Source organism: Hyaena hyaena, unplaced genomic scaffold (assembly GCF_003009895.1).
Source record: "Hyaena hyaena isolate Hyena2069 unplaced genomic scaffold, ASM300989v1 scaffold_227, whole genome shotgun sequence".
In the NCBI taxonomy this organism is placed as follows: domain Eukaryota; kingdom Metazoa; phylum Chordata; class Mammalia; order Carnivora; family Hyaenidae; genus Hyaena; species Hyaena hyaena.
This window is the reverse complement of record NW_024080859.1, coordinates 296,290-307,194: the sequence shown is the minus strand read 5'-3', so window position 1 is coordinate 307,194 and position 10,905 is coordinate 296,290. Positions and strand designations below refer to the sequence as shown.

Sequence of the window (10,905 nt, the reverse complement as noted above, 5' to 3'; positions counted from 1 at the left end):
CCCCCCCCCCCCCCCCCCCCCCCCCCCCGTCTCACGTGCCCTCAGTTTACTCCCAGCGTTTGCAGGAGCCAGTTCTAACTTGGCTGGGAGTTCCCGTGATACTTGCACGAAGGTCTGCATCCCAGAGAGGGAGGAGACTTGGGTTGGGGACAGTCCCCCACACTTAGGCCACACAGCCAGTCCCCAGCAGGCCAGGGGTGAGTCTGTGCGTCAGGAGGAGCTGAGCTAAGGAGAAGCTCCAGCTAAGCCAGACTTCACTATACTCTTCTGTAAAATGGGCAGAGGAAAGAGGCCGCTCAGGCCTGGTTTCCCACCCACGGTCCCCTTTTCTCCAGCGCTGTCACAGCAGATGCTTTCAGTCTTTTAGTCTTGTCTCGACACCCCAGGTGCGGGCTTCCTCCCCCCTCCTTTTTTTTTTTTTTAATTTTTAACGGTTTTATTATTGAGAGACAGAGCATGAGCATGGGAGGGGCAGAGAGACAGGGAGACACAGAATCCCAAGGAGGCTCCAGGCTCTGAGCTGTCAGCACGACCAACCTGGGGCTCAAACTCACAAACTGAGATCATGACCTGAGCCGAAGTCGGATGCTCAACTGACTGAGCCACCCGGGCACCCCGGGCTCTCCCCTTTCTAGCTGTGGAAACCCAGACTTCAAGGGCCCTAGGGCGGGGCAGGAAGGGGCCCCCCTGAGGCACTTCCCTTCCCCTGAGGCTCAAGGGAAATTGGGGCTGGTCTCACCCCCTGGTTCCACTCACCAGCTGCTTCATTAAGACACGGGAGGCTGGGTAGACTCAGGTGAGGCCCTGCCTTTCTCTGGGCCTCTGGGGACCCATCTGTGAAATGGACTCACCTCATCATCCATCTCCTCCTGGCCTTACAGCCTCCAGGGCTCCACTTGGCCCTGGGAGAAGGTACTAGCCCTTCATTTTAGTCGGAGTCTCCTCTTCCATGCAGCGCCCCCTCCTCCCAGCTGATCACTGCGTCTACAGCTCTGCCCCTCCCTTACGTACTGTTCTGACCCCAGTGCCCCTATGGTCACGCTGACTGCAGGTTACCGTGTCCGGTTATGACTTCCTCCCACTGGGGCTTCCGAGACCTCAGGGGTGGTCCCAAGGGTCGTCCGAGGGCCCCTCAAATGTGGCCGCCAGGGTAGGGGGTGGGTTGGAGCAGCTGCGCATCTCGCTGCCAGCAGAGGGCGCCGGCGCCCTGCAGACCGCCACGAGGGAACTCCTGCCTTAGAAACTTCCCTGGAAGTTCTTCTCTGAGGAAACTGAGGCGCAGAGAGGAGTCGTACCGTCTCGCGGGCACACCGCAGCCCTGACCCTAGGGATTCCTGGGATGTCCCCTCCACTCGGCTGTCTGGGAGGGGACTGGAACCCGGGGGGCGGGGAGGGTTTGCCAGGAGCGGGCACAAGGGCGACGCCTACGGGGCTTGTGGGAGTTTGCTGGGGGCTGCAAGTTGGGACAGGAACTTCGAGTGTTGGGAACAGCCTGGGCAAAAGCGCTGAGGCGCGACAGAGTGGCGGCTTGTGGGGAGTGGGTTGATGACGTGGGAGCAAGGCTCTGGGAGGGGTCTAGCGTGGGCTGCACAGTGATTTAGACACAACACTCTGAGGTCAGGACGGATATTCTTCCAGCTCTACAAACATGGAAACTTGGGTTCTAAGAGGTTGTCACTAGCCCGGGGATCCAAGAGGGTAGAGTGCGGCTGGGGCGTTTGAGATTTTGCTCCACGCCTGGCAGGAGCCACGCCCCTCGCCTCACCATTGGTGCGTTCCCTTGTGGGGGTGGGGCCTGTGTCTCGCCCCGCCCCGCCCGCCGTATAAAGGCAGCGCCGGCGCCCGGCGCACAGGAATTTCTGGCCTGGTCTGCAAGTGCGCCTGCGCACGTCGGGCCGGTTTGTCTTCTGAGGCTGTAGCCTCTGCACCTCGCGCCGCCGTGCCGCCGCGTCGCGGGTTCGAGGCCAGGGCGTGTGCGTCGCGGGTTCGCATCCCGGACGCGATGCTGTTCGACAAGGTGAAGGCGTTCGTGGTGCAGCTGGATGGCGCGAGCGCGGGCGCCGAGCCGGTTTTCAGCGGCGGCCAGGCCGTCGCCGGCCGAGTGCTGCTGGAGCTGGCGGGCCCGGCGCGCGTGGGCGCCCTGAAGCTGCGCGCGCGCGGCCGCGCCCACGTGCACTGGACCGAGTCGCGCAGCGCCGGCTCGAGCACCGCTTACACGCAGAGCTACAGCGAGCGTGTGGAGGTCGTGAGCCACCGGGCCACGCTACTGGCGCCAGGTACCGGCCGGCTGCCCCAACGCTGCCCAACGCGGCGCACGTGCTGCGCGCTCCTAGAGCGGCCGCTGAGCCTCCCCCTCTCGCTTCTACCTACAGACACCGGAGAGACCACGACGCTGCCTCCGGGGCGCCACGAGTTCCCATTCACCTTCCAGCTGCCGCCGTAAGTCCTGTGTCTGGGGCGCAGGATTGCAGGGGAATCCCTGAGCCTGCCGCTCGGTTCAGGTCTAGGGCTCCATTGCTCGGTGTCTGGGGACCCTCCAAACCCCAGCACCCCAGCACTGCTCCCTGGGGCGGGGGGGGGGAGGCTTCTGTGTCTGTTTCTCATCCTCCGAAGTCCTCTGGGGTCACACACACCCCCACCTGTATCTCGCTCCCTGAAGTCCCTTCCCTCCACCCCCCAGGACCCTGGTGACCTCATTCGAGGGTAAACATGGCAGTGTCCGATACTGCATCAAGGCTACCCTGCACCGGCCCTGGGTGCCTGCCCGCCGGGCAAGGAAGGTATTTACTGTCATTGAGCCTGTGGACATCAACACGCCTGCCCTGCTGGTGAGCGGCTGTTCCAGGGGAGGTGGGAAAGGAGCGTTGTGGGGGCGGGGGGGGAGACCTGGCTGCTGGGGGACCCCTGACTGGCTCCTCACCCCTTCACTTCCCTTTACAAAGTGGGAATCACCGCTGGGCCCTGGCAAGTAGGGAGGCAGGCACGGAAATGCCTTTGGAGTCTAGTGGAGAGGGTGTGGATCCCACGGGCACGTTTGCTGTGTGGCTCTGGGCAAGTGTCTCACTCTGAGTCTCAGAGGCCTCATCTGTGAAAAGGGATAGCCAGGACTTGTGATGGGAATGGGTTTCTGAGCACTAATCACATACCAAGTGATTAGCTTGTTCATTTTACCTTCAGCCTTCTAGGATGGGTTTTATCTGCAGTTCTACGTTACAGGTAGCTGCTGGTGGTTATGAAGCACCCAGAACCCTGCCCCAAATGCCCCCTCTGCCCCGGGTGGCCGGGAAGCTCCTTGGGTGGCCTCTGTGGGTTGCACAAAGTAACCCGTTCCTATCCCTCTCCCCTACCCCACCAGGCCCCTCAGGCGGGAGCCCTGGAGAAAGTCGCCCGATCCTGGTACAGCAGTCGAGGCCTTGTCTCCCTCTCGGCCAAGATCGACCGAAAGGGCTACACACCAGGTACCAGGCGAGGGGTGCCAGTTGGGGAAGAGGGCCAACGTCAGAGCTGCAGACGGGGAAACTGAGCGCCCCCACCCCCGCTCCCCACTGCAGGCGAGGTGATCCCTGTCTTCGCTGAGATCGACAACGGCTCCACGCGCCCAGTGCTGCCCCGGGCAGCGGTGGTGCAGACGCAGACCTTCATGGCCCGAGGTGCCCGCAAGCAGAAGCGAGCAGTCGTGGCCAGTCTCTCGGGCGAGCCGGTGGGCCCCGGGCGGCGGGCGCTGTGGCAGGGCCGGGCGCTGCGGATCCCCCCCGTGGGTCCCTCCATCCTGCACTGCCGGGTGCTCCACGTGGACTACTCCCTCAAGGTATGGTCCTAGGAGGCGGGGCTGGCCACACCTGCTCTGTTCTCCAGACTGGGGTCCCCTGGAGGCCGCGGGTACCACCACCACCATCTCACTGTCCGTCCCTCCAGGTCTGCGTGGACATCCCTGGCACATCCAAGTTGCTCCTGGAGCTGCCGCTGGTCATCGGCACCATCCCCCTGCACCCCTTCGGCAGCCGCTCGTCCAGTGTGGGCAGCCGTGCCAGCCTCCTGCTGGACTGGGGGCTCGGGGCCCTGCCGGAGCGGCCCGAGGGTGAGCTCTGCGTCCTGCCGCCGCCTGGGGGAAGGGGGGGCTGGGCGGAGAGGCGGGTGCCAGGCTGACTCTCCCCTCCCTCCGGCCTTCGTGGCCCCGTCTGTAAAAGCACACAGTGCTGATCACATCGGTGGCTGCGGATCCCCCCCCTCCCCCGGGGTCTCAGCCCGAGGGCGCACAGCCCAGCAGCCCCAGAACTGGCACTAGCGGGCTCCCGGCCACCGCCCCTGATTCTGCGGGCTCTTCTTTCCCACCAGCCTCACCCACCCTGTCTCTCACTTGCAGCTCCTCCTGAGTACTCGGAGGTGGTGGCAGACGGGGGGATGGCAGCCACGGGGCAGAGCCCCTTTCCACCGCTGCAGGACGCCAACAGCAACCTTGAAGGCCCCTTCTTCGCCTACATCCAGGAGTTCCGCTACCGCCCCCCACCCCTGTACTCCGAGGTGAGCTGGGGGGAGGGTCCCAAAAGCCTCTCCAGGCCCTGGGAGCCCAGGTCGGGGTTGGAGGACTCAAATGAGTTTTAAATGTTAATGGCTTGCGTTCAGTTAGGGCCTGAGCCCCCCCTTGCATCCCGGTCTGCTCCGCATGTTGCTTCCAGGGTTAATGTAGGAGTTGGAGATGAGCAGGGTGGGAGGGGGTGTTTCGGAGTCACTGGCGCCTCCCGTGAGGCTTGACCGGATTCTCTGTCCCAGGAGGATCCAAACCCGCCCTCCGAGGCCATGAGGCCACGCTGCATGACCTGCTGAGAAGCAAGCGGCTGCTTCGAGGGAGGAAGGTGCACACAGGCCTCGGGCCTCCGCGGACACAGGGATCGAGGGCAGACCGACCTGACTTGCGCAGCAGTTGGGGGATCCAAGTCTCCCGAACAGGGCAGGGGTTTCCGGCGTGACCCAGGAACGGAGGAAGAGCCAGTCTGGAGCCTGACTGATGAGGACTGGTCCTCCTGTGGCATCAAAGGCCCCTTGTCGGATCCTGTCTGTCTGTCTGCGCCGGCCTGTGGACACGGCTCAGGTCCCTCGGGAACCTCTGGTCTGAGAGAGACATAGCCAGACATCAGTGCTTCTGGTCTCGTGGGACCAGAGGGAGGGACCCAGGACCAGGAGAGTCCAGACAGGAGCAGAGAGGGCGTCCTGGAGCGAAGAGCGTTCTGGCTGAGCCGGTGGCCTGTGTCCAGTGGCCCGGCCGGCAGACAAGCAAGAGGAGGAAGAAGTCGGAGAAGGTCAGAGCTGAGTGATGTTTGGAGATCACCCCCTTCGTTATAGAACCGGGCTCAGAAGACAAGCGCCTCCACGGAGGCCAGATGGCAAAGGCCGCCCGAGAGAGGGCCCAGGAACGAGGCATTCAGAGAGGCGGGTCATCGGAAGTCTGTGGGGCTTCTGGGTGGCCGCCTTGGTTCTGTATGTTTTGTAAATTTCATTATTTTGAGAGAGAGCAGGAGCAGGGGAGGGGCAGAGAGAGAGGGAGAAGAGAGAAAGAGAGAGAATGAGAGAGAGAATCCCAAGCAGGCTCCACGCTGTCAGCGCAGAGCCCAACTGGGGGCTCGAACTCACCGAACCACGAGGTCATGATCTGAGCAGAGATCAAAAGTCGGATCGCTTAGCCGGCTGGGTCAGAGGTCAGACCTTGGGGTCACAGGTCACACAGCGGGACCAGGGAGCCTCTGGAGCCCTCCTGTATCATGGAGGGACAAATGCGTTGAGGGGGCAGCCGGGCAAGCCCCTGGTTGTTTAGTCCCAGCCCTAGTTGGGGGCAGGGCCCCCTCCAGGGACTCAACATTTCTGATAAGCCTTAAATTGTTCTCTTTTTTACAGATGTTTTTTTAAAAAAATAAATAAAAGTGTGGAAAAAGAGTCTGGGCTTACTGGCTTATTTCCCACAAGTGCCAAGGGAGCTGAGTGGCCATGACCACCTCGCGTCAGGATTTCAGGGATTGAATTCCTCGCTGAGGAGGATGGAGGGGCCCCTTGGCCAGAAGGAGAAACTGAGGCCCAGGGACACAAAGGGAGGCTGAGCTCAGGGTGGAGCTGGACCCCATGTCCCTTCGCTAGTGCAGCCACAGAGGCTGGAGGCTGGAATGGGGGAAGGCAGACAGGGGCCTCAGAGACCAGATGGCTGGGCAGGGGCCCCGGTTATGGGTGATTCTTGCTTCTCTGGAGTTCGAACTGCTTTTGTTTTTATTAAGATGCGACTTGATACCATGAAATGAACCCTCTTCATGGTGTACAGTTGGGTGGCATTTCGGGCGTTCACACGTGTGGTGTGTACCCGTCCCCACGCATCACCTTTTAGTGCCGAGACCCTGCCCCTGTTAGCAGTCACCGCCCCCGACCCCCTTCCCTCACGCCCTGCACCCGCCCATCTGCTTCCTGCCTCTGGAGTTTCCTGTTCTGGACGTTTCTCGCAGACGGGCTCATGACCCGTGTGGTCTCTTGTGCCTGCGGCTTTCACCCAGCATAAACGTTCGTGTTTTCACCCACGTGGCAGCACGCGTCCATGTTTCCTAACTTCTGGCGGCCCAATAATAGGCTAGAGCGCGGATGGACTGCATTTTGATTATCCCTCCACCCCTCGATAGACATTTGGGTCGTTTCCACCTTTTAGCCGTCGTGAATAGGGCTGCTCTGGGCACACGTGTACCAGGATTTATTTGAACCCCCACTGGGCTTTTTGGCAGCCCTGTGGCCTGGACGTTATCGTTCTTCCGGAGCTGCGGGTAGGCGTGTCCAACAGAGTGAGGTGACTCATGCACGGTCCGGAGTCATCAGGCACACACAGGTAGGCTCCCGGAGGCGCTCAGGCCCCGCCCCTGATCCGAGGCCCCGCCCCAGGGGGCTGGGCCCAATCAGAACGCCGTCTAAGAGTCCCCGCTGTGCTCACCCGTTCGCCCCGGGCAGTGAGAGTTAACGGTCCTCTGGGGTGACCATTGGCAGGGCTGAGGAGCAGGGAGGAGGAAGGGGGGCACCCAGGGGCTGGACCCTGGCAGATATGGGTTCAGGCTTAGCTTTCTGAGTGACATACGGGCAAGTCACTTGCTTCTGAGCCAGTTTCCTCACCCGAGACTCTGGGGCGCCTGCCTGCCGCAGCCTCAATGGACTCCCACCCTTGGTCTGAATTTGGGTCCTGATCTCCACCTGCTTCCGGCTCTGGGGGGTTCCCCAGCCCTCCCTGTCCAACAGCGTCTGCCCTCCGCACCTGACCTCGGGCCCCGCTTTGAACCCATCAGATTCGGGGTTCCTTTGGGCCCAGCAGAGGGGAGATGCACCCCACAGCACAGTCACCCAGACCTCCAAAACAGCCTCGGGAGGGGTAAGTTCCCCGTCGCCCAGGTGTGCAAGACACAAGATCCCAGTTTCCAGACCCATGTCCCCGAAGTGACAAGGACCAGGTGTCTGGGGCAAGGGCAGACGTTGGTACAGTTCTGCAAAAGGTGCTCCTGGCAGACTTCCGAGACTGTCTGGAACCTGATCCCTTAAGAGGTGGATTATCCGGTTCAGATAAATGGAAATCAGGATGGAGCTGGCTTGGAGTGTCCAGAATTCAGGGAACTCCCTGAACACAGAGTGAGGCCCACAGGGCATAGAGGAGGGTGACCAAGATAAAGTCCACCCTTCCCTAGGCCCCCTCAGATCACTCATCCACCCCTCCTCCCAGCCCCCCATCATCCCTGACTGCTATCCACATAATCCAAGCTGGTTCCCACCTCAGGACCTTTGTACATGTGGTACCCTCTGCTGAAAGGCTTTTCTCTGTGAGTGGCCACTCTTCACCTCTTAGCCTCATCTTCCCTAGAACACCCCAACCTCCTGGTTACAGGTGCCGCTCCTCGTTACTCCCGCTCCCATCTTCCTGGCCTACTGCCTTCATAGCCCTCATCACTCTCTGAAATTTTTATTTAGAGATTCATTTATTTGTCTGAAGCTTTGAGGGCAGGGCACACAGCACACAGCAGCCATGGGGCGGGGTGTTGACTGACTGGAGGGGACTCCCGCCCACCCCCGGGTGGACCAGGATTCCGATGGGAGTGTCACCACCTCCACTTGTTACCAGGCCCCCTAGAATCTCTTTGTCACTATTTCTTTGTCTCTGTCTTTCATTCACCATCTCTCCGTCTCTGTCAGTCTCTGACTCTTTTCACCATCTCTGTCTCCATTCCCGGCTGGGCCAGGCCCCGGGGGCCCCGGGGGTGACAGGCAGGCAGGGCGCCCTCCGCTTGTTTTCTGCCCTGGCTGGCAAGGGGCCCAGCTGGGCTGCTGTTCAGGAATTCTCCAGCTGCCTTGCTCCAGCCGCCAGGCACAGCCGCCGCTGGCCTCTCCTTCCAGCACATTCTGTCCCGAGCAGGGAGCACTGGGGGTGGATGGGGTGGGGGTGGAGGGTTCCTATCAGGCTCCAGTTACAGGACAGCTCATCCTGGTGGCCTCGCTCCCCGCCCCCAGTGCTGCCCCCTGATGCCTCCCCTCCCCTACTCAGGACTTAGATCTTCATGAATGGGGCCCCTCTGCCAGCTCATCCCTACCTCAGGGACATTGCGCCTGCTGTGCCTTCCACCTGGAGTTCCCTCTCCCCAGATATGCCCAGGACCTTCTCCCCAGCAGGATTCAGATCACAAGTCACCTCCTCGGGGTGCCCTCCCTATCTCTGGGCCAGAGCGCCCCTCAATTCCCCGACTCCCATCCTGATGCCTTTTGCTTCCTGATCTTTCCCGTGCCTCGGAGTTATATATTTACTGGTTCACGGGTGTGGTGTCTGTTAGCCCAGAGCCCTCCTGGGCACACATTAGGTGCTTGATGAATATTTTAGAATTGTTGCCATTTCACCCCAAAGTTCAGCTCTGGCTTAGCCACCCAGGCTCCCACACACCGCGCCATCCATTCAACCTGGCTGGTCCACCCCAGACCCCGCCTCCTCCGGACCTTGCGGCCCCTGCTGTCCCCTGCACACACACCCTGCCACTGTCCCCTGTGCCCCCAGCACCCCAGCAATATCTCTGCCCTCCCAGCTGCTCCCAGGAACTTCCCTCCCCTAGATGCACCTTTTGCAGGGAGGGGCCGGGTCTCTCTGTGTTTTAGACTCACTGGGCTCCATGTGGGGGCAGTTGTGACATACACACATGCACACACACACACACGCAGAAACGCATGCACATGCACGTACAGAGACGCAGAAATGGGCCAGTGAACTTGGGCACACACAGCCTCGACCTCCACGGACACAGGCCCACCCACGCGTGAGAGCGCGCACACACACACACACACACACACACACACACACAAGGTACAACCGTGTTGACCATGCTGGGTGCCCACGGCCCCGGCTCAGGGCTTGCACGGAGTTCACACGCAGCGTCCCCCAATTCTGACGGGAGGCAGGTAAGATGTCCCCCTGTCTCACAGGTGTGGGTGCAAGATGTGGGGTTTGAACTCACGCCAGGGTGTGCACAGACTTGTCCACACACACGCCTCTACGTTTGCTCCCCCCACCTTATTTTGGGGGTTCAAGGGAGGCCAGGAAAGTCCCCAGAAAGCATTAGGCCGGGCAAGAGGCCCGGGAGGAAGCAGTGAATCAGCTCGCAGCCGTCAGTGCCTCACTGGGACACCCTTTGGGGGATTGGGATTGGGGGGATTTACAGAAAGCAACAATAAAGGCCCGGAGGTGATGATAGGAGCCATCTTTGCTCAGGGGGCAGAGCAGAGAGTCCCAAGGCCATTGTGGTGGAATCCACAGACACCCCTTCCCTGGAGGGACCTGGGACAGCTCCCAGGAAGAGAGGGCATTGGAGATGGGGTTTTGATGCATGAAGAGGAGTTCACTAGCGAGCTAGAGAAGGGCATTCCAAGCAGAGGGAACAGCCGGTGCCACCACAGCGGGCAAGAGAGGGCCAGGTGTGTCCGCAGCTCCAGGGGCTCCGTAGGGCTGGAGCACAGACAGGGCAGCTGCAGATGTGTTTGTTTATTTGCTGATCGGCACCCCCACCAGCCCCACCTAAGGGTGAGACCACGTCTTTGCCGGCAGCTCTGTTGGCAGCTGATGTTCCATTAACATGTGGTGACCCTCCTCTGGGGACACAGATGAGTGAGACAGGCGGGGAGTGGATGGGAGAATTGGATTCGGGGAACAAGAGAGTCCAGGGCTGGGTCAGGGTGGTCCAAGGTGGGAGGGTGCATTTCCCCTTTCCCCGTCTGGGAGCCCCCAGTCCTGGGCATGGGGCTCTAAGGGGAGGCAGGTCGGGGCTCAGGGGCTGGACCCCCCAGCACGCCTCTTCCTTTCTGTGTGCCCCTGGGATGGTGGTGGCACCTCTCTGCGCCTCAGTGGCACCATCTGGAACCTGACCTCCCGTAGCACAGGGTCAGTACTGGGCACCGAAGCAGTACCAGGTCCGCGGGACCGGATAGGGTGTGCTGAGCCAGTGGAGGAGGGGCTGGGCCCGTCCAGAACATTCCCTCAGCAGTTCCTGGCCTCTTTGAAAACAGGAAGCTGGCTCTCAAGGGAGCCCCCAGCAAGGTTTCCTGAGCCTCCTCGTGACGCGTGCTGGGGCGGTGGGGGGTGGGGGGGGACGGGGCTGTGCACGCATGTGTGTGTTTGCAGGAGGCCCGGAGATGAGCGGAGCCCACCAACGTGTGCGCATGTGTTTGTGTGTCAGCCACGTCTGTGGGGTTCGCCAGAGGCCCGTGCACAGGGTGCGGGTGCTTGGAGGGGGGTTTACACAGCTCGGCCAATACAGGGAGTCACATGGGCTGGCGGGTGCATCTGGGGGCTGGGTCTAGGCGCTGGCGTAGGTGTCCCTCGGCAGTGGGGACCGGGGAGTGAGGGCCAGAGCTAGCTGGCGCTGG

The 10,905-nt window shown here is 61.5% G+C and overlaps 1 protein-coding gene across 2 annotated transcripts in view; it reads left to right on the top strand.

Moving 5' to 3' along the window:
* Positions 1–5,556, top strand: part of ARRDC2 (arrestin domain containing 2) — a 6,480-nt gene extending 924 nt beyond the window's left edge. Inside the window, exons 1-8 of one of the 2 annotated variants that reach the window (XM_039243442.1) lie at positions 1,436–2,276; positions 2,373–2,439; positions 2,681–2,828; positions 3,356–3,458; positions 3,552–3,808; positions 3,916–4,078; positions 4,364–4,521; positions 4,771–5,556. In XM_039243442.1, the coding sequence (XP_039099373.1) occupies positions 2,003–2,276; positions 2,373–2,439; positions 2,681–2,828; positions 3,356–3,458; positions 3,552–3,808; positions 3,916–4,078; positions 4,364–4,521; positions 4,771–4,824 (1,224 nt within the window). In that variant the 5' untranslated portion in view covers positions 1,436–2,002 and the 3' untranslated portion in view covers positions 4,825–5,556. Of the gene's footprint in view, positions 1–1,435; positions 2,277–2,372; positions 2,440–2,680; positions 2,829–3,355; positions 3,459–3,551; positions 3,809–3,915; positions 4,079–4,363; positions 4,522–4,770 lie in introns of those variants that run through there. The other variant, XM_039243443.1, reaches the window with a different exon arrangement.
* The last annotated feature ends 5,349 nt before the right edge of the window (positions 5,557–10,905 follow it).